General features: G+C 34.9%; 3 protein-coding genes across 5 annotated transcripts; 1 reads left to right on the top strand and 2 right to left on the bottom strand.

Annotated features, from left to right (window-relative positions):
* Positions 1-1,291: 1,291 nt before the first annotated feature.
* Positions 1,292-9,511, bottom strand: LOC140764783 (uncharacterized). Its single transcript, XM_073103532.1, has 10 exons — positions 9,159-9,511; positions 8,962-9,067; positions 8,745-8,805; positions 8,359-8,654; positions 7,742-7,881; positions 7,288-7,362; positions 6,131-6,221; positions 4,673-4,876; positions 2,799-2,843; positions 1,292-1,876 (listed from the first exon to the last, which is right to left on the bottom strand). Exons 1-10 carry the CDS (start codon positions 9,405-9,407, stop codon positions 1,791-1,793), a joined length of 1,353 nt encoding a protein of 450 aa, XP_072959633.1. The 5' UTR covers positions 9,408-9,511; the 3' UTR covers positions 1,292-1,790.
* Positions 9,512-9,683: 172 nt separating this feature from the next.
* Positions 9,684-15,202, bottom strand: LOC140764784 (DNA repair protein RAD51 homolog 3). 3 transcript variants are annotated; one of them, XM_073103533.1, is made up of 9 exons: positions 15,031-15,202; positions 14,519-14,617; positions 13,729-13,851; positions 13,181-13,214; positions 13,029-13,099; positions 12,728-12,954; positions 12,025-12,156; positions 11,731-11,797; positions 9,684-10,142 (listed from the first exon to the last, which is right to left on the bottom strand). In XM_073103533.1, exons 1-9 carry the CDS (start codon positions 15,140-15,142, stop codon positions 9,964-9,966), a joined length of 1,044 nt encoding a protein of 347 aa, XP_072959634.1. In that variant the 5' UTR covers positions 15,143-15,202; the 3' UTR covers positions 9,684-9,963. The 3 variants fall into 3 exon arrangements, with proteins under 3 accessions (XP_072959634.1, XP_072959635.1, XP_072959636.1); XM_073103534.1 differs by having other exon boundaries at positions 9,684-10,139; XM_073103535.1 differs by lacking the exon at positions 9,684-10,142 and adding an exon at positions 10,270-10,725.
* A 4,502-nt stretch (positions 15,203-19,704) lies between these two features.
* LOC140766257 (uncharacterized) lies at positions 19,705-23,478 on the top strand. Its single transcript, XM_073105751.1, has 6 exons — positions 19,705-20,168; positions 20,297-20,456; positions 20,634-20,816; positions 20,895-20,978; positions 22,650-22,731; positions 22,853-23,478. Exons 1-6 carry the CDS (start codon positions 19,915-19,917, stop codon positions 23,290-23,292), a joined length of 1,203 nt encoding a protein of 400 aa, XP_072961852.1. The 5' UTR covers positions 19,705-19,914; the 3' UTR covers positions 23,293-23,478.
* The last annotated feature ends 19 nt before the right edge of the window (positions 23,479-23,497 follow it).

Here is a 23,497-nt window from a genome sequence, read left to right as displayed (position 1 = left end):
CCCATCTTCCTAAGCATACATAACCCTAGATTTTTTTTGTAATAAAATTATACATAATGTAATAATTGTCTAAAACTAGATTAGAATAATTCTGTGTGATTATCTCCAAAATGGTCAGATTAGATGAGACACTTGTCATTCTGTTAAGTATCTTTCTCATAACGTGAGGCTGCTATGACTTGTCAGCAGTTTCCAAACAACGATCTATTTTTTCTCTATATGCTTCGTATTTCTAGTGTTCTCTGTAGATTAAATCTTTTTTCTTGAAGGAGACTAAATCCTTTGATAGATCTCAACAAGCATAGATACAGTATTTGCCAGAATTTGATGGTCATATCCACGGTCGACGCTCCTCTCCCAAAGGTTGCTCTTCCAAGTTGGTCTCGCCAACAACCGTTTGGCGATCATTGAGAGATGTCACCCAACTTTTGAAGAGGTTTTTTATTTGTTGTTGTTGTTGTATTGATCAGGTAGGCAAGTTAAACATTTAAAATTCGATAATAAAACTGTTAAGTCTTATAGATTTTTATTTATTTATATATAAATTACTTTTTGATTCAATGATTTCTAAATATAAATGGCTAAATCAGAACACTACTTATACGAAACTTTCTTAAAATTAGCAATTTTCTCAGGCCTTGCTCACTTTTAGAAGTATTTTAACTTCTAAGACTGAAAAAAAAGCTAATACAGTATAAATTATTTTATTATCTAATTGAATACTAATGAGTAATAATTATATTTGATGTGACTGAGATTGATATTAAAATAATAAAGAATACTAAATTTATATTAGGAATTGGTGACATTTTTAATTTAATAACTAAAATACTCTTGATTATCAAGATGTAAAATAACAGTAGTCATTAAGTATTGTCTAATCTAAAAATAAAATATTAACTTTGAGTTATCATTCCATTGATTTTAAAAGTTGTAAGAAATAAGAGAAAAGAAAAAGATGAATTGATACACCAGAATATGCTAAATTATTGTTTAATTACGACGTTAAAATAAACAAACTTATTTCAGAAGAAAGTCTTTTCTATTTCACAAGTAAATGAAGATTTAGTAAATTCTTAAATTTTCATATATAATTCCAATCAACAATTTATATTTAAAAATCGTCATGCTAGTCTGACGCGTAAATAATAGTTTGAGGTATAGTTTGGTCAAAAGTTTGAACCCAAATAATTAAGACCACGAAACTGCAGCACAATGAGATCAGCACCGACATGCAAAATTTCTACAGAAGTAAAATTCTAGCTGATAAAAGAAAAGATGATTAGAAAAGGAGAGAAAATAACTCAATAAACATACAGTAATATAAGATTACCAGATCCATAAACAACAATGAGAAAACCATCAAGCTGCTTCTTCAAAAGGATAAATGTCATCATTTAAGCAGTTCTTCTTTATCTGGTGCATTAACACGTGAAGAACTATCAACCTAAAGAAACCACTCTTATACTTTTCGCAGGCATTGCATTGTAAATAGCACCTCTCCTAGACATAAATTTTAGTACACAAAATTCTGCACAACTCTTTCTAGCATAAAACACATTGTAAAATTGTCTAGACACGACTTGGAATATATATCAATTTCAATTTTCAGAAAGAGTTCAAAGATTCTGATGCTTCCTTTTCATACCAATGTAACAGCTCGGAGTCTGGTCAAAACTGGGAAGTATTAATGGGATGAAATCAAGACAATGCATTTGAACCATTGGGATATCAATCTTCCACAGCAAAACTAGTAAAGTCCTCCCTATAACTCAGCTACGATGCATTACTTATGAAGGATGGACTTCCGGAGCTAACCATAGTTTCACCTTTTTGTCCACACCAGAAGTGGCAAGAACAGTAGCAAGTACACCACCTGTGAAATTTGGAACAGCAGCAATTAATAGAAACCAGCATGTCAGTAAATAGTCAAAAATAGCCATAGATGTTGAAAGATGTAGTTAATGAGGACTCTCTGGAGGCAAATATCAGAAAACAAAAGACCACCTTCTCAAAAGTATTTGTGCAAAGTGAAATTTTTATCAGACCTAGGTTCATTCATTTCTAGGAAATCTGGTAGTGTAACAAAACTCAACACTGAATAACTTGGCTTGAAACTTCAGTTCATTCGCAATGAAATCAGACACTGTACCCATTGCACAGAAAAGGAGAAAAAAAGAGAAAGGAAGAAAAAAAAAACTCAACTTTAAACAACTCTGGAAAATGTAAATCATAGGTTAAAAGGTGGCGGCAAGTAGCCATGTAGCATATGCATTATGTGGTTCAAATGTGGTTGGACTACATATGGGTCCCATATGTGTACCGCATATACAGGTACTGACATATGTGGACTGCTCGCGTGTTGTATATGCATGTACTGACTAGACATAGCGTTCAATAGCTCTAAGTGGTATTAATGGTGATCTTCAACTAATGATATTTTTTGCAAATATTTACTTGCTGGTTTACTTGAGTAATCATATCATTATCATATAATTAAGTTCATGGCTATGATCTGTTGAAGATAATTCTTCATACATTATGTAGTTTTTTTACCTTTATATTAGTTTAGTATTGTTGAAACCATCCATTATGTACTTAGACTATATAAGTAATATTTTAATAATCTATTGTTAGACCTAATGCATACTGTGAACACTTTTCACATCATCAATGTAAACTAAGTGGACTCATTCATCATCATTCAAGAATTTAATGATCCCATCTGTAATGCAAGAAAGATCAGAAAGCATCAGAGCTGAGAATTTATGCTAATTACTGGCGTAGTTAATCCATACCATTAAGAATAGACTGAGGACCCCAAGCAATGCCTGTGATGTCACCTGGAAACATTACGATTTATGAATGATTAAGCAGTCAGGTGCATAAAGTAATAGATTAAAGAGCATCTAGTCATTCATATATTGACACACTTTAGACAAATAACTGTTTGGCAAGCTCTGTTAGCAAAATGCAAATTAAAATTACAATACCACATTAGGTACAGGATACTCTGAAGGAAAAAAATGATAATCAGCAGGTAAATAAGTGATATGGTCCTGAGTAATCCAATTAAAATGAAGAATAGGATTCTTCAGACGTTGGTTGAGTAAATAAAACTAGTAAGCATTTGATGTGTACCTACTCTTGCATAATATAAATAAAGCCCTGGCAAACCTAACTACTTGAAGCAATTGAAGATCCCTCTTAAATGAATCAAAGAGAGTCTATTTGAGATGCATCAAGAAAGAAGTCTATGAAATAGCAAGATGACATCAGATAATAATTTCAAAAAGAAAAATAGAAACTAAACTATGAATCAGAGTTAAACAATAAACTACAGTAATTCCTTAAGCATTTACAGATCCTACTTCAATTCTGGTCAGTAATTTTTTAAACAGAGGACAGGAGAACAGTGTCAAGAAAATAACAAAGTATGAACACATAGAGACCAGCAATATTGCTCAAGTAATGAAAAGAATAGAAAAAAATGGAAATTGTTCACCCATCTAAAAGTTCAGTTTGATGACAGAACAAGTGGCAGTATTAATTAAATAATTTTGTGGTCCAAGTAGGGCTGTAATCAGGTAGAAATAACAGGGTACTCATACAGTCTACCCAACTAGATGATCCATATCTGATCCATCCAACAGAAAGATCTTTTTGATTCACGTCAGGTCAAACTTGAATCGGATGTTACACCAATTATAAATGCTGTAAACCCACCTAATAAAACATGATACTAATTTTGAACCACAAAACTTCTGATATGCAGTCTAGATTGTGATCATGTATATATATGTATATATATATATATATATATTGAAATCATGCATAAATAGAGACAATGTGTTCATGCAACCAATATTCCAATGTGATTCTTTTGTTTAAAAATCTCTCAAATTTTCGTATTTATTTTTGGTTATCTTACTTCACATTGTTTTGTCTGATTTTTTGGTTCTACATATGGGTATATATATAATGTGTATACAAATTTTTGGGTTATATATGGATCTTTTATGTATCTTTTTTCCTTTATATTTATTCAAAGCAAGGTTCTCTGTTAGATAAAGTGCTATTGTATTAGTTTTCCTTACTGCTTCCAAGTTCTAACCACATCAGCTTCATTCTCCTTTCTCTTAAGAGACCTTCTACTTAAATTAAATTACTACTTTATACTGGCACATTATGTGGTCTTCTTTGAATATGTCCAAACTCAAAATTATCACAATGGATTCTCAAATGACTTTAATGATTTGATAGGACTAGATGAAAGATATCTAATTTACATCACATAATGCCAGTAAATCTAACAGATCAAGCAAGAATCCAGTTAAATTCACGTTAAGCCCCAAACAATGCAAATGTTGCTACAAGATAAAAGATATCTAATTTACATTACACCCCAGAAAATTTAACAAGAAATTGATTATCAATAAAAGATTTCTTCTTTCCTATTAATATAATTTACATTACATGCTGGGAAATCTAAGAAGAAATTAGTCATCAGCAAAAGGCTATTTTTTTCCTTTTTGCATAAGCACTTTGATCACTAGTAGCAAGCAAAAGCAGGAAAATCAACCTAATACTAATATGTTTCTTAACCAATGTGTAGATAAGCTTCAAGAAAAGTAAATAATAGATCCTCGTAAGGTGAATAGACACCACAAACCTTCATGTGCCTTGTCAACTGTATCTAAAACTCTCCCAGTTTCTGCGCATAGCCATTGCAATGTTGAACCATTGGTGGTCGCCAGAATTTCCCCATTTGGTGAGATGCTCATATGATCGTAATGACAAACAGAACCTTTTGAATCATGAAGAGGAATTGCAAATACTTTCAATGTCTTTGGATCCTCATCGAGATGATACCGAACTAAAGAGTAGGTAACAATTATTAGATTAAGAAAAATCAATGATATCATAGCATCACACAAACAAGAAAAGATAAGTTCTGATGTTCTAAGCGGGTACTAAGGTACATATACTCAGGTCCATGGAAAGTCAGCAGAGTGAACTACCAAATTTTGTCTCAAACAAGAAATAGAAAAAAGAATGAAGGATCAATATAAAGCAGCAAATTTTTGGTGCAGAAATACCAATACAAGAGTCGATTATGATTTATAAGCCCTGATGAACGAAAGAATCCCTAGGATAAGTCCTGCCTCAGCATTGTGTTTTCATTCAGGTGCTAAATATGCAGCATTAAGCCTGATATTGAAGTGAATTATACTACGCAACTAGCAATAAAGTTGATTAACATTTTCATGTAGCAATTAATGTATAATATGTTGCACAACCCTTGAATATGTAATTATGTATTGAGACATAAATGAGAAAACAATCATCGGAAAAAAAGAATTAGTAACAGTTCTTATACACAAAATTTAGGAGGTTAATCAGAAGCATAATTCAATTTTTCTTGTGAAAATTTAAATATAGTTTAGCTGATAATACAAGAGTCAAGAATTTCATCCATAACTATGTAAAATGGAAACAAGTAACGCATATCTCGAAAATCTGGAAAGTTAAGAGCAAACAGAAATAGGAATGATATCTCTAAATCATTGGAGAAAAAAAGTCAGATGAACTCCAACATGTAGTTGTCAGTCCAAACTGCGGACCATATAATAGCATGAAACTGATCATTATGTTCGCTGTTAAATCTCAACATTCATCAATGAATAAAATCCTTTGAATCTCTTGGATAGATCAATTAAATTGCAAAACATAAAGATGGTTGTATGTTACATGATCCATTTAGCCATCCAGGAAAAAGTACCATAAATCCTTGCGATAGTCAAAATTTTAATACCATAAGAAAATTTAATACATGAAAACTGTATGCAACTTCTGTCTCCTGACATTTATAAATGCACAGCAGCTGACACACATTAGAAAAGAACATAGCTGGAATAATTATGCATGTTTCACAGTTACTCAAAACAATGAAAATATTACTCTGAAACTGTAGATCACTAACAAGACAAGAAACATAACCTTGTGATACAACTGGTTAAGGTTGTTGCAATAGAGGCATGGAAATTTCATTTTCTAAAGAAGCCATCCTTAGATATGACCAATACAATGTAAACAAATACAAAGTACAGGGTTATATTATTGAATATACCATTGATGTTCCATATACGAATGGAACCATCTTTTGATGCAGTAATGATCTGCTCTGAATTTGGAGCAAAACACAAGCTAGTGACAGCACTCTGAACAACAATGCAGAATGTCAAATAAATCCAAGGAAAGAAGATGTACATATATATTAACAAATTCTCGTTATTTCCAACTCACACATGCACATAGTAAGACATATATAAATTAGATGTGATGAGCAATACAAAGAAATGCAAATGTAAAAAGTCATTCTCCTTGGGAACTAAACTATTAGAGGACTGGAATATGAATAAGTTGAGAACTGATGAAAGAAAGGCAATGGAAGGCATACCACACTTAAAACTCAAAATGATAACAAGGAGTCAACAACCAATAGGTTTTAGTCCAAATAAGTGGGAATAGCAACTAATTGGTCAATCTACATATGAAAAAACAAATAGACAGATATCTATTACTAAGCGATATATGTGTACAAATATTCTTCAAAATCTGACACGTGCAAGTTACTGCTATTAAAATTTTGGAAAAGTTTTTAATATCTATTTGAGCCATTGGTTGTCTCAGAATTCTAAATAACCAATCCCAGGGTGGAGAGGAAATATTCAACTTTTTCGCCTCACGATGAGATCAGTTTTCATGCAATGGCAACAAAAGTGTTATATCTAGATAGTTCATTTGTGTGCTGTTAGATCCAGATTCAAGGCCACCAATGGAGAATAATAATTCTTCAACGAAAAATAAAATAATCCTTTGAAGAATAATTTAAACTTTTCATGCCAAACATTCACATGGCAATAACTAATCAAGGCAAATAATTTAAAGGATTAACAAATGAAGAAAAATGTGGAAAACAAAAACCAATAATAGCACTAAAATCACGATGATCAATTAAAATTAAGTCTTCAAAGCACTCAGAATTAGATATTAAAAATGCCATTTGCTCTCTGTGGTTTCCGAAGTTCTCTAATTAACCTGATAGGGAAGATCATAACTTGAATAAGGCTACAATATAGTCAATTTGGGGGGAACGGCTCACTCAATGAGATCCAAATGATTTTTTTTTTTTTGACAAAAGATCCAGTTATGTTTAAAAAATCCTTATCTACCCAAAAGCAACTCATAAATAACTGTGATTTCAGTTTATTTTAGTACTTTTACCTTATGCCCCTTCAGTTGCATAACTCTCTGAATCTCCTTCACTGAACCATCCTTGGAATAAATGACCTCCCATACCTAAATCATGGAGACAACAAAAGAATAAAGTAAATAATTATTGCACACAGCAGCTTGTTCCAGTGCAAACCTACACGGCAGAAGTGTTGCCAAGAATAGCTTTAGATTAATATAATTCATAATAAAAGGCTTATAGAAAAAATTTCAGACAGCCCTGTCAATTGAGCTCGTCGAAACTTCTTTTGGCATTTAGGAGGATGGTAGGCATAGAACATAAAGGATTCTCATGCCTATGGCACAGGACATCCTGCATGAGACACTAGAGATGATCCAAGGAATCAACTTAGAAAGGGCAACCTGCTTTTGAGCTCAGGGGGAAACGTCCCTTTGCTCATGTAATGATGCAGCAAAGAATTGTGTACTTAACAGACAAACCAACCTTAACATCTGCGGTAAAAGCAGCCGCAGCTAGGAAACGTCCATTTGGTGATATAGTAGCCATGTTGTTTTTCAACTGGTTGGTGTCAACCGTTCCCAAGTCTTTTCCACTTTTTCCATGCCAAATTTTAATATCAGTTCCTGTAATATAAGGTGATTAGTCACCACTAAACATTAGCATTAAAAAAATCCATTCAAAACTTTAAAATGAAAACCAGATGTCTGTCAAAAAGCGCTCAGGAACATATAGCATCCTATATGCTTTCTGCATCCAGAAAGTTATGAAATAGATACTGCACTAATTTGCAGGTTAAATAATAGTATTGATCTACAATCTGATCTGATTAGGCCAATGAAGCAAATCAAGAATCTTTTAATATATAGAATGGCTGTATTAATTTCAAAGGTCATGAAGTGATTCTTATATTAATATAATCTGATATCCAGACCAGTCCAACATTTTAATGTAGTAAGAACATCCTATCATAGTATCTTACTCTCCTTCAAAGTTTAAATTCTTATAACGGCACATTAATGATGCACTAGTACCAGCACATTACACTAAGACAAAAACATGCATAATATAAGAGCAACAGGAAGCATCTAAAACATCCAGACCTTCTGAACATGAAATAATGATCGTACTCCCATCGCCGCTCCCATACGTTGCACAAGCAGCGGCAAGGTTCAGCACAGACTTCTCATTGTGGATCTTCTGATGCTCCCACTTGATCTCCGGAACTGGAAGCTTGCCCTGTTGCTTGCCCTCCCCGGCAGGCTTGGTACCTACATCCCCATACATATACAGGGAGGAACCTAACAAATTCTGTGCAGCCACAACCACAGTTGACGCCCCTTCTGAGAAGGCAATGGCTGTTGGGTGTGCCCCGGCAGGCAAGTTAATCTTGAGCAGCCTGCACAGTTCTCACCATCCAAAACATTCAACTCATGGAGGCATCATCAGCACACAAAGCAAAAGAGTAATTAAAAAAAAAAATCCATACTTGAAGCTTTTACTGGAAGCATCATCGATCCTGTACACCCTTACAACTCCATCAGCACAAACTGCAATCAAGATTCTCAGTTACCACTTAGCATCCAAAGTAATTCTACGCTGCAACTAAATAAATAGCTTAATACACATTCAACCCCTAAACTACCTGAAACTAAACAACTTGTAACATCTGATTTAAAATGCAAATAGTAGGACGAAAAGCTCACCGGTGGCAAGATTCTGACCATCCGAAGAGAAGCAAATGGAGGTGACAGCGTCTCCGTGGCCTTTCAAGGTGTTAACGTCAAGAGGGTGGTGCTTCTTGTTCAGATCCTGAAATTTGCGATCAAAATAGGAATCTTGATCGAAGAAGAAAGGGTAGAGTGACGGAAATCTTCGAAGCGGGGAAGGAAATGAAGAAGACCTTGTCGGCGGCGTGGTGGTGGTGTTGAAATTTCTGATGAGGTCTCCTCGCCGCAGCAGAAGGCGGCTTGGAGGGTTTACCGATGTTGGAGGATTGCTGGGGAACAGGATGGACGATGGTGGAGACCTCGGCTCGCTTCCGGCGGAAGTAATCGGCGAAAAAGAGGAGGGCGACGACGGCACCGACGACGACGGAGAGGAAGGGAAGGGAGAGGGAGGAGAGCCATGGAGAGGAAGGAGAAGTCGACATCCTTGCTGATGGATTGTTGCAGAGAAGTGAGAAGGAAAAGAGCGCTCGCTTCTCTTTATTTACTAGGAATGAGGAGAAAGAAAGGCGATGACGACTTCTTCCTCAAACGATGGGTGTCTTCGCCGACTTCCATTTTCCGATCTGGAGGCACTCTCTTTAGAACTTTATTATTCAAGGCAATTATTATTCTTTTATTCTTGTTATTTTAATCAAACACAAAAACAAGGATTAGAATAATTATCACCCCTATACGTAAATAGCATTTCCACAGCACTCTCAACAACAACGCATGACAATATATTCTCTTAAGAAAAAAGGTAATGCAAAACGCAATAGAGAGAAGTACATAGAGAGAGAGATAAGGACATGTTCACAATTAAACCCACAGGGCAAAAATGTTCCACAGAACAAAGGAGAAGCAAAAGTTAAAAAAATATAACAATAACATTGTTTTTCCAACACCTCCCTTGCAACTCCTCCAAACTATATATATGTGGTAGTGGGAAAGAAGAGACATTCAAGACATGCAGATCTATTTCTCATCTGATTGGAGATTTTACATCATTCTGACTCGCTTGCAGTGTGAAGTAGCATTTCTTATACCTTTGCCGGTCACTGAGAAAGGCGCGGATGCTGATGGAAGAGATGGTGACTTATCGATATATGCATACCGGTCGTTACCGTTCCAGTACAAAATAACACGATTTGTGCATGAATGAGACCAGCTATCACCTGCTAAGAATGTATGAGTTCTTGTCAGCAATAATTGATGGAAGGTTGTTCCATTATAATGATTAGCATCTTTACATACAAAAGGATACGTGAATGCATGGGAGCAAACAGTAATGATTCGATAATGGAAGAATTTTAAAATCGATGTATACATAGAGAGGGTTCTCTTGATAAATGAAGATCCATTTGATATCATGGATTAGCTGTAGTGAAATGGAAATATAGACTTACCAAGATACTCAACTTTAAAATTTTGAACATACATTGAGGTATGAATAAAGTTAAATCCACCAGCTAGGTGGTCCAAGAAAAGACAGTAACATGTAATCACAGATGGCTGAAGAAAAAAGAAGATTTCTATTCTCAGTCAATTCTGAAGCCAACATCTACATTGCTCTCCCCTCACTTTCTCCAGTACAATTACAATTTTCTGAAGCTTTTCTTCTTCTGGCCTATTTTCCTACAGACCCTTTTACTCTTTTCTCAATTTTTGGGCTTGGAATCTCCCTTTACGCTGCATTAGCCTGGAACTTGACCTTGCCATTAAAGGTGAAGATCTTCCACTGGCTTGCTATTGATAAAAGTCCTAGCACAAAAAATATTCTTCATTGTAAGCGATTCAGAGAGTCTTCCAAATGTGCTATCATTGATGAGTCAGATGAATTGCGGATCATTTGTTTCTCAAATAAATTTATTTAAGAAGCATCATCAGCCCCAAAGAACACTGAATCTAGCCCCCTTTTATTTTTTTCTTGCCAGAAATTGGAGATACAAAGGGTTGTTAGGGGTTCTCTGGCCTTTCTACGGTGGAAGTCAAGGACAGAGTCTACTCTTCAATGAGTTACTCTCATGGAACTTGGCTTCTTAATGGAATTATCAGCAATCTAGAGGATCCAGGAGTTGCAGTTTTCCAGAAAGCGCCATACTGATTTGCTCTTTCCTTTAATCTATGTAATATTTTTTCGTCCTTTTAAATCTCCTTTTTTGTTTCTTTCTTTATACTTAATTTCATGAGCCCAATAAAATACTAACTGGAATTCTCTAAAAGTTTAACGGAAAGTAAGAGACAGGGGGACATATAAAAGTGTTGGTAGTTTAACAAAAAGTAATGGAGAGAGGAAGATATACCAGAGGAGCCAATAGGAGCGATAAACTATGTTTAAGAAAACCTAATAGAGAGGTGGAAATTAAAAAGAAAAGAAACCAAGAGCATTCTTTCTAATTCCACTGTCATCTTGGAGTTGGTCGAGTCCACTATAGACAATGGCACAATGCTACTTCTAGCTATTATCTTTGTGTCAAAATCTTGAAGCAGTATGCTTTCCACATATCAGTTTTCAAAACAAAAGCATGCAATATATCCTATGAATAGACAAAACAGGTAAAACCTTTGAGAGGAACCAACCGCACACTCCTATTGTGAAAGGTTGTTCTAGGAGCACAATACAGATTCAGGATTGTGAATAATGTTTACAATTATATAAAACAGGAAATAGAAACCCTAAGATTATTAGAATTTAGGAGTAGCAGAATAATGAATAAATGCTCAGAATGTTAGCGAAGAGAAATTAAAACCAAATGAATCATTCACCTAGAGCAAGAGTTAATTGAAATGAGCCTTCTGTAAACTTCGTAGTTACTTGATTCAACAAAACAACCTGCTCAAATGAGAAAAAAAATCAATCAATCTGAGTAGCATGATATATGAATATTATTCTCTATATATACTAGTTGAAGTAAAGTGACGTCATGAATGTTTAACAATTTCCTGCATGGCATCATTGAAATTAATAAAAGAAAAAGAAAAAAAAAAACCAGACTTTATCATTACTTATGGCACAAAAAGGAATTGAATTATATGCCAGAAGAAGATATAACTACTTACTGCCAAGTTATGTGTTTTGGCAAGTTTCATCAGCTTCAACGACATTCCACCAAGAACCCTAGTCCTAAGGGCTAAATCATCAAAATCTTGTCGAAAGTGAAAAGTGACACTATCAATTATAACTATCTTCACCTGTAAAATAATTGTAATGCAGTCAATGAAAAATAAAACTAGCAGTCAAAAAAGAGCTTAAGTAGATATATTATGCAGCTTTAGTATGAATTATGAATATGGCTAACTAGGAGTTATAACACACATAGTGTATGATAATCTCCTTGACAGATAACTTGTTGTAGACAAAGTGAGACCCAGCTCAAAAAGTTTGCCTTCCATAAATCCTGACTCGCCGCAATACAGGTGGGACAGGGTATGATATTGACAGTCAGAATTTAAACATTTCTTATGCAAATCAGTGGATAATTCATGAAAATGGCCTAATTACAAGGCAACACAAAGAATCACCAGCCGAAGACGATTATGATCTTATTAAGAATAATCTAGATACTTTTCTGTGCATCATGCCATATCATATTTTTCAGAGATAAAAGTTCGCATGATATAAAGAACATAAATCACTAGAAACATTCCACCTCAGCTATATCAAGTATTGCATAACAAAATAAGAGGCATATATACGTTGAAAACTGTTGGGGGAAGTTTTATTTGGGTAAAAAGAAACTTCTTCAAAGTAACTATGGCTTACATCTTTCTGCTCTGTGAGGAAGTTCTCCAAGTAGTTTATGACAGCAATTTGCTCAGTATAACTGCACACACGGAAGTAAAAGATGTTAGCTAGGAAACTATTAGGCTGCAATTTATCCTGGCAAGCTGAAAAGTCTCTATTGTGATCCGTGAAGCTATCAAGTATGTCACTGACACATCCTTCAGCAATTTGGTAAGCACGTTCTACCATGAAACTGCCTTCTGTATCTGCTAGAAAGAACCACAGTTAATTCTCCTAAACCTTGAAAAATTAGCATTACCATGAGCAGCTTTTAGACAACCTATGTAAACTGCTTTTCCACCATGACCACCATATGCAACCGGAATCTGGACATTGATAGCAAGCTGGATACTGCAAATGTTCAGTACAAGCTTGAGTTGCTCATTCAAAATCCACTTTACTTAACAACCCAAAACGAAGAGCTTGCCATACCCAAATTGTGTTTTACCAATTCCGGGGACACCACCTGGAAAACTATCAAGTCAATTGTAGCAAGTCAAATTAATGCATATAACTATGAGAACAAAATAAAAGCCAGAGAAGTAAGTGGCAAATGTAGTTCTGCCAACAGTCACTGCTCAACCCGCAGTTTATGGAAGAATCAAAACTGAGGATCATAGAGAGTGAATTTTTGGTGAAATTTCCTGCCAAGCACCCTATGTTCAGGGAATCAAGTCATATATAACCTATACAGTAAGAAGGTAAGGCTCACTTTTGCTGCACTTACTGAGTCCAAATATTGGTGATAACTATGCACTAGGACACCACATTATGTTAAGGATGGTGCCCCCTCACCTACCAACACCAATCAGTTTATCACAGACTAGCAACGACTAAGCACCAAATGAAATTTAAGGTATTGCCTGCTAGAGGACATGAAATCGCTCTAACATGTTATATCAGTAGATCCATGAAGATTTAGTATTATCATCACTTTTCACATATATAAATTGCAATTGGACAGTCATATGCATGCTTACCAACTTCAGTAACTTCTTTGCAATGTATTCCTCCACCTAGTATGGCGTCAAGGTCTTCACAACCTGTTGTTATATGTTTCTGCATTTGCTCCTCTGATAGCATGTCCCAAGCCGTTTGGGCTCCTACAAGTATTTTTAAATTAATCAGAGACTTTTTCTTACAAAGAAAATATTGTTAGAATGGTAAAAACTGTCATTCTCTAAAAACTTACATTTTTAGAGTAGTTAGTAAGTTATCACAATACAAGAGCAAATGTCCCAAATCCTACCAAGCTCATATATCATACAAAAGATAAAACCTCCACCCATTTAAGGCAGATTCACTTCTTAGTCTTATCAAAAAATCTCAAGTCCAGAAATGAGGACGAGTGTTTAGAATAAGAAGATATAACTACCATTCTCTAAAATCTTAAGCTTGAGTAATTGGTAAGTTATCAAATATAACAGTTATTAGAAGCCTCAAGTACTTAATGCACAGAAGTTCTTACATTTGCTAGCCATTTTCTGTGCCTTGGGTATTGTAAAAACTAAAAGCATAATCCCAAGGTGGATAGAGATAAATTTCTTTCACTCATTTTCACCTTGGATGAGTTATTTGAGTCACAAGATGCATTCTATGACTAAAAGAAGTTAAATCTACAAATATTTGAACGTAAATTTTGTAGTCTATCCCCATATATGTGCATATATATTATGCATATACTAAGAGAAGAGATAAAGAATTTTTCAGTGGATTTAGGTTTCAAAGCAGCTTGCAGCTTGAAAATATTAAGAGTCAAAGAATTAGTACCTTTAATAATTCCAGGATTTCCGGCCACATTATTAAATCTACTGGCATCTGACAAGATCTTCAGAATATCCAATGCTTCTTGAAAATCTATATTTAAATCTGTTCCCTAAAACAAATCAGCTGTTAGAGCAACTACTTTGTATACAAAGACTTCTTTACCGAGAGATAACAAGTTATAGATTTACAAAAACCAAGAAAATGAATCAAAATAGAGATAATTTAACAGCACATTCTCATTCTAGAGTCAATTCAATAATTTTATTTAGAGTTGTAAGAAGACAATCTGCAGGAAATTATTTAAAAAAATTGTAAGAGGATCACAAGTACTACCATTATCCCCCTCGAAGTACATTTGTGTACCTTTAGTTTCATCTTATAGCTTTCTGTTATTGATCGTTAACCTTTACATGTTAGAACACATCAATCTAGCAAATTATACTACTTAATTCATAGCCGCTAATTATAATACAGAATCTAATAAAAAATATAAGAAACCCACGAAAGGATTGTACCTCGGGAGAGATGCGAAGGGGAGATAGAGGAGAGAGAGGAGATGGTGGTGTAACCCGCAGCGAGGAGCTTCGCCCGCTGAGACGGCGGAATGGGAAGATTGGCGATCTCCATTTCCCTCTTTCGGTCCTTCTCACTCGCTCGCTCACTGCAAGACCGCTAGTTTCCACTCTCTTTTCCGCCCTTCCGTTCGCTGTATTGACGGGTGAAAACGGGTCGGATTAACTCCGACCCGACTCTGATCGGATTCCGATAAAAAATTTCTATCCGACTCAAATACGATAGAATTTTTAAAAAAAATTCGGATACGGATTCGAATATGGGTCGGATAAATTTTTTGGATTCAGATACGAATATCGGATATCCGTTACTCGCATATTTTTTTAAATGATTTACAGTTTTTAGTTTGCTTATTTAAATAGTAAATATTAATATTATTACTAATAATACATTATATATTATTTATAGAGATTAATTTCTCTAATTTTATATATTTGACCTAAAAAAATTATTTGTTGTAAAACTCTTAATAATTTTATGTTAATTATATTTAAATAAAATATTATAATTATTTTAAATTTAATCAATATTCGTTTAAGATCCGATCCTTTATCTGAAAATTATCCGTATCCGTTTAGTTAGGATATGGTTTTAAATTTTGCTATCCGTCCAATATCCGTATCCGAAACCGTATCCGAACTAAAAATACGGATCTGAATATGGGTTGAGCACTATCCGATTCGTATCCGATCCGTTTTCACCCTTAGATGTATTGTGTTTTGGAAAATTTTCATTTCGCCCTTATAGTTTCACAATTTGAGTCCTATGTTTCTCCTAAAATATATTTAAGTTAACATCTTAAATTTATTTAGCCAAATAAAAACTATCTCATTATATATATATATATATATATATACAGTGTTTACATAATTTATATATGTGATATAAATTTAAATCTATTATTATAGTTAAAAAATTAAATATAATTCAAACTATAGTCAACTAAAAGCCATCAAGAGTTTGGCTAACTCTATTTTTTAATATTATTTTAAATTCGTTAAAAAAGAGCTTTTTTGAGCACAAAGGACAGGGGATATGTATTAATTCCATAAAGCAAGGTATTAAATATAAAGTTTTTCTAATAAATGCAAATTGTGACAAACCCAATGATTAAATTTGACGGATCCAACTACTACGCTCATAATTTTAAGGGCTAACTACTTGCCACGTAGCTAAGACAAAGGCCTTAAGAGGTTCTTGGTAGAGATCAAACCATTAAGACACCGACCACTTATATTGACCTCACATCCTTATCAAGGTTTGAGACCTCCGGAATGGATAGTGAAATAGTGATATTACGAGTAGAGCAGCTCAATGTTAGATAATTTTCCACAATATTATTTCGTATTATTTCTTTATTTCAAAAGAAGTATGACCCAAACGTTATTGTAGTTAAACTATACCGTTAGAACTCAAAGTTGGAACTATTTATACATAGGGCTATCAAAATAAATGAGCAGCTCGGCTCGATATAAAATGGGTGAGAAAAACCTAATCCCCGAATCTCACGTCCCACATCCCCGTCTCCTTCTCCTTTGCCAAGCCACCACCGTAGTGACACCTCCTCCTCCTTCTTTGGCAACGATAAGTCACTATGATGCTGCCTCATTAAGCTACTATGGTGCCGACAAATCTCTAACGATGGATCAGCACCTCCGCCACGAGGTCCCCCAACATCCTCCCATGGGCCCCAATCTTCTTCTCCTTGTGGCTCAGCTTAGGCTCAATTAGGTTTAGTCTAGCTTAACTTGAATGGGACTTGATGATTGATTCATTTCAGGCTCAAACTCGGCTCAAATTGAGTTTAGTTGAGCCTGAGCCCAATTCTAAAAATTAATTTCGATCTGAGCCTAAGCCGTCGCCGGTTCGCTCAAGCTCGGCTTGTTTACACCCCTATTTATACAACATGAACCACTTTAATTATCTAAACACTATATTATATTTGAACAAGTTTGTTAATATTTGTTTATATATATATATAATTTTAGAGCCCTTAGAACTAGTCTTGATTATAAAACTAGCCTTTCTTGATATATAGATATTTAAGCTCATAATATCTCAAATAAATAAGATGGAGACCTAGATTATACCTTTAATAAAAGTAAACAATTAGCCAAACTTACTGCACCCTTTGTATAAACTCTTCTTAATCTCCTTGTGGGCACTAATTTCTTCCGCCATAAAAAGATATTGAAATGATTAAAGTACCCCCTCTATTGTTGACGCTATAAGTTAATATATAGGGACAAAAATGACATTTCATATTTTTATCAATGAGATACTAATAGTTGGGCACTTTTGTTTAATTAAAAAAAAATACAAGAGAGTTATTTACAATTACAATTGGATCAAACCACACAGAGGTAAGATATAATCTCTCAGCAGTCAAGTTATTAAATAGCTGGCCTGCACTTAGTGCTTATCTAAAACTAATCAAATCTAGTCATGCTGCCTAACCATGTATTTAATTATTATAAAGAAGTATTAAATAGTACCCACTGGCCCTAATTATAATTACTGGATCATTATCCTATTCCTCCCAGATTTGCTCCTCTCCCAGCTTGTTTATCTCGTGATGCTGACCTTGTGAAATGAAAGATACTTGTGCTCTAATCTTGATTTGGGGATCACTCTCAAACTCATTAAAGTACACGAAAGCTGTACCCAAATGACCATCACAAGGAACTTGCACTGCAAAGAAGCAAAGCATCCAAAGGTCTCAGACCCAAGTGGTAGGCCCATTGGTTGCTAAAGCTTATATAGCCTTGCTTGGGATAATAATTAATAAGATACCTTCATATTTATCCTCAAAAAGGGATGATTGATTGACTCCAACTTTTAGAGATGGTAAAAAGCCTCGCATTATACGAATTTTAATTTTAATTTTTGAATTCAACCTAACCAACTAACCAACCAAATGTCTCGTTTGCTTTGAGTTCAGGGACTCTCTTTGAATCGATTCAGTAATAAAATATTTTTATTATATTTAATTAAAATTTTAAAAAATTAAGATTAACTAATTAAATTCGAAATTTAGTCTCAAAGTAAACAAAGCCTAATAATTTAAAGTTATTTATCTTTAAAATTAGTTTTCAAAATATAATATCATTTTAGTTGAATTTTACTCTGTATTGGACCTTTTCTTAGGAAGACTATTTTGCTGGAATAAATTTCTATATGGAAAGATAACTTTGATTTATTTTTTTACCGGTCAACATTCTATATATGAAAAATAATCTTCAAAAAGTGATTCATCTCGCTTTTGAGTTCAAGAACTCTCTCCGAACCGATTCAATAACGAAATAATTTTTTATTTAATAAAATTTTTAAAAAAATTAAGACTAACTAATCGAGTTCGAAACTTAATCTCAAACTAAACAAAACCTAATAGTTTAAAGTTATTTATCTTTAAAATTAGTTTTCAAAATATAATATCTGTTTAGTTGAATTTTACTCTATATTGGACCTTTTCCTAGGAAGACTATTTTGTTGGAATAAACTTCTATATGGAAAGATAACTTTGATTTATATTTTTCCCGGTCAACATTCTATATATGAAAAATAATCTTCAAAAAGTGATTCATCTCGAAACAACTAACAAAAACTCATATAAAAATATTTATTAGAAAAAACTAGTTTACTACAAGTTTTCGCTTCTCTATATACAGATTTTAATATTTTTTAGACGTATAGAATATACTTGTCATTTAGCATTTTGATGCATATATATTTTATGTACCAATAGTTACTCAAAATATGCTATATATCTCCATCTCTTATTTTGTTATTATTATTATTAACCACATCTTATTCCTATTGCACCTAAGACTGCCGCCGGTTGTTACACCAGCACCCAATTCCTAAGTATTTTTAAGACTCGCATTCCCAATTCCAAGGTCAAAATTAGGCGACTAATCATAGTCAATTAACGAGCAAAGCGAGGACGGTGCACAAAACTAAGCCATCCTTTTCTCCTACGTTGATCAATTGAGTAGTATGACTAAGAAATTAAGTCTCTTGAATCTCAGTTTTAGAATTTAATAATCACGAATTCATCTTTAATTTCAGTGAATCAAGTATTCCATCTTTTCTTTTAGGGAAATTAAAAAAAAAAAAAAAAAACTAAATCAATCCCTTGGTTTGGAGCTCTACAAATTATGTGATGAATAATGTGAGTTTTATATGTGGAACTTTTAAAAACAATATTTTCTATCCGCTATGGACTTTTTCTGGGGATATAAATTATTTGAAATTATTTGAAATTATTTTGTAATTGTTTAAAAGTTCGATAGGGCGTAGTCGCAAAATAAATATTTTTGGAGGGGTTAAATGATTATGTAAGATTTTCTTTAGGATTTCTAATATCCAGAATAAAAGTCTCTATTTTGATCTTATTTCCATTGATTACTTTGAAAATTGTTAATTTTGGACCTACAGGAATCCGAAGAAGAGGCTTTGCCTCTTCCCAAATCCTTATCCAAAGAGCTTCTGGCCTCTCACGTTGTTCCGTTCCTTTGTCTTCTCTCTCTCTCTCTCTCTCTCTCTCTCTCTCTCTCTCTCTCTCTTCTCAATTCTTTTTTGTTGCTTTGCTTCCATATTAATTATCATTTTATCTCCTTTTCAATATCTTCTCCCTTCGTTTCCTCCACTCCTTCCTTATTCTTCTATCTCCTCCTTTATCTTCCCATTACTAACTCTCCAAGGTCGCGCCTTGGAGGCCAGAACCCTCGAATTCACGCCGCGGAGCTCCATCGCCCGATCAAATCGCGACGGAATCGAGGGTCTCTATCGTTCTTTGCATTGCTTCCCGTCTGGGGTTTTGACCGATGGCGCTAATCTTGGATACCCTGGTGGGGATTCTGCAAAAGCCCACGGTTTTCGACGCGCTGGTGGAGCTCTCTCTATTGGCGGCGCCGCTTTGGATCGCCGTGCTGGTGGGGTTGCTGCTTGGGTGGGCGTGGAGGCCGAGGTGGGCGGCGGGGTTGGTTGGTCAAGAGAAGGTTAGGTTGGGCGCATCATCTTCGTTTAATGAGTCTTTGGAGGAGGCGGTCTTTGCAAAGGAGAAGGAATTCGCAGTGAGGTAGGTGTAAAAGTTGGGTCTTTTTTGTGTGGAACGTTTTCGATTGTTCTGGTGTTGATGGATTGCTTGCATAGTGCGTTTCAGATGTAGGTTCTGATTGGGGGTTCTGGTGTTTGTGGATTTTGCAGTAATCCGGTGGCCCGACCCAATGAATTGGCGGTGACCGGGGAGGATTTAGAGCACTTGTGCCGCCTTGTTGAGGTGAGAGATGGCGGCCCGGCGTGGCTTAAAATGATGGAGAAGTCCTTGCCTAACATGAGATATCAAGCATGGCGACGAGATCCCGAGGTATATTGAGTTAGTTTTCATTTGGAGTGCAGGATTCGTTTCTTTCTGCTATGCTGGCTATTCAGATGCTCTTGGGATAAGAAAAAACTTGTTTAATCAGATTGAGGAACTAGTTTTGTTCCTCTATTATGAGCTTAAACTGTATGCGTCTGGCTTAGTTTCTTAAGTTTGTGCCAGACGGGTCCTCCACAATATCGCAGTAGCACGATCTTCGAGGATGCAGCACCAGAAGTTGTTAGGGATTTCTTCTGGGACGATGAATTCCGGATGAAGAATGGTTGGGATGATATGCTACTCCACCATGAAACTTTGGAAGAGTGTCCAACAACTGGGACAATGGTCGTTCATTGGATTCGGAAGGTGTGAGTTCATTGTTTACATTTTTGTAGCTATCTGTATTATTTTCTTGTTGCCTTATTCATTTAGTTTGCCTTGCAGTTTCCTTTCTTCTGTAGTGATAGGGAGTACATAATTGGGCGTCGCATCTGGCAGACAGGAAGAACATATTACTGCGTGACAAAGGTATTTGATAGGAATTTAATCTTGGACTCCCCTCTCATGTGGTCATATTAGAATAGAACATTGAACCTCCAAGAAGAAAATCTATACTATATTATGTTGATCACATGTGCTTACAAATTTATGCAACTTCTCCTTTTGTTATGAACAACATGAGCGATAATGTGCATATGATACTTGCAAATTGATTATGCAGAGAAATTCCATCAGAAATATTTTCCTTGCTTTTAAATTTTTTTATATGTGGTTCATTCTTTTTCATGTCTTTAGTGTAAGCTTGATGAAATTTTCAGAATCTACAAATTTTATTATTCTACTTGCTTAGAAATTTGTATCTGACATTTGATTCATAATTTGAAATTTAAGCTCAAAAGCAGCTCAATGAGTCCAACTTTTCTTTCTTCGCTCTTTGTTCATATCATTGTAGGAGAACTTTTGACATCAAATTGTTCAATTAAGTAATATATTCCTATTTCAACCAAATTTTTTTTTATCATAGGCATATGGCTTACATTAGACTGGTTTTCTTGTCAAAGAATTCCTTCGTGCATGGTCTTGCAAAAAAGTGAACTACCTGTCTTGGGTGGTAGTTTGTTTCATGAAGGCAGTGAACTAATTATTTGATCATTACTTGGCTGGTTACATAAGCCAAAATTTTCACACTATAAGGCGCTTCGTGAAGGATTCACTTACTCCATTTACTTCTTCAAACTTACTATATGATGGATTATAAATCAAAAGATCAAAATTGATGACAAGTAGTTAAGTGGCAGGAACTTTTTATAAACCTTCAATGTAGGAATCTATCAGAGGGGAGCTGTAAGCTTATAGGGAACAGTTTCGGGATATTTGACTTTTGTTGATGAAATTGTTAGTCTGCATGGATTTGACTTCTTTTTCGTACATCTCCTTCTTAGGGATTTTCTACTTTTTTTAAATTAGGTGTTACAATCAAACAAGTTCATCATAAGATGATTCATTTTGGATTCTGTTGTGAATCTGATACAGTAAACTTGATGATGAATACCCCGTAAATATCCTCTCATTGCTGACACTGAATCACCCTCACTGGACACCTTTCTTTCTATAGTGCTGTAAACATTAAAAATACAAATGTACCATGACACACTGTCTTGATTATTTTCACTTTTCAGTTCCATGTTATCTGTCTTGATGTATCGTATTGCATCAATGAATTAGAAAGACTATATGGCTAATTGAATTTCTATAGTCAGGCTAATGCTCCTCTTTATTTTTTATATACCCATTTGATATTTCAGCAAAATAAGAGTCTCTCACAATCAAATGTTCATCCTTCGATTGATCCTCTTCCTGCATTTCTTTAAATTACTTTCTCTGGAAGTTTATTGTGAATTTGTGATTCTCCTTCTCACGGTGTCCTTTTGAATGTTTCTTTTGTCATTCTTGAGGAGTTATTATGTAATTTCCTTTTTTAAGGGATTGTTTCTCTTGTCCCAAAGTTTTTTGTTGTAGAGTAATAACATGATCCTGTTTGTTTTCTATCAATAGTATGAGGGAAGAATGTCCATTTTACATTATCCTTCTATTGGTCCTGTTTTGGTCATGTTTTATATTAACTTTTTATTAGCTGCATATTTGTTATTCTTTTCTCTATTTAGTTTGACGTATTAATTTGAGGAAAACATGTTACAGGGAGTGCCACGATCCTCGGTTCCAAGACGTAACAAACCTAGGCGTGTTGACTTGTATTATTCCAGCTGGTGCATCCGTGCAGGTTAGAGTCCACTCTATGGCATCCTTTTTCTTCTCTTTTATACACACGCAGATGCCTTATTCTGATTATTTGTGAGTTTGATATCCCCTTTTGATGAACGCTCGTATCTTTGGCTGAACAGTTGAGTCGAGTAGAGGAGACAACCAGATGACCGCATGCGAGGTGCTTTTATTCCATTATGAGGACATGGGCATCCCGTGGGAAATAGCAAAGCTAGGTGTTCGACAGGGAATGTGGGGTTGTGTCAAAAGGATTGAACCTGGCCTCAGAGCGTACCAGATTGCAAGGACCTTGGATGAGCCGGTATCACGCTGTGCCTCCATCGCACAAATCAACACAAAATTCAGCGTCGACGACCTTAGATCCATGGAAACAGATACCAGTTCATCCATGGATGTCGTAGAAGCTGAGAAACCAAAGCATTGGGCAGGGAGCATCCCGAAGTTCCTGGTAGTTGGCGGTGCTGTGGCACTGGCTTGTACCCTAGACCATGGTCTGATAACAAAGGCAGTTATATTTGGAGTTGCAAGAAGGTTTGCGAAATTCGGGAGGAAATTGTAAAGAGAAGATTATGCAAGCCATCCTTCCCTTGTATTCTGCTAGAAATTTGCTTGGTAACTAGGTAATTAGTTATCTAACAGGATTGTAGCAATCAGTTCTGCTGAGATTATAAAAGCATTGCACAGCAGCGAGAAGTGATTGTATCATGTTTGCTTCATCAAAAGAGGAACCTCAGATATAGTGCTATTTTTTGTTGTCGATGATC

This window comes from Typha angustifolia, chromosome 8 (assembly GCF_048772165.1).
Source record: "Typha angustifolia cultivar Huaian chromosome 8, ASM4877216v1, whole genome shotgun sequence".
NCBI classification, from domain to species: Eukaryota; Viridiplantae; Streptophyta; class Magnoliopsida; order Poales; family Typhaceae; genus Typha; species Typha angustifolia.
This window is presented reverse-complemented; position numbering and strand designations above follow the sequence as displayed.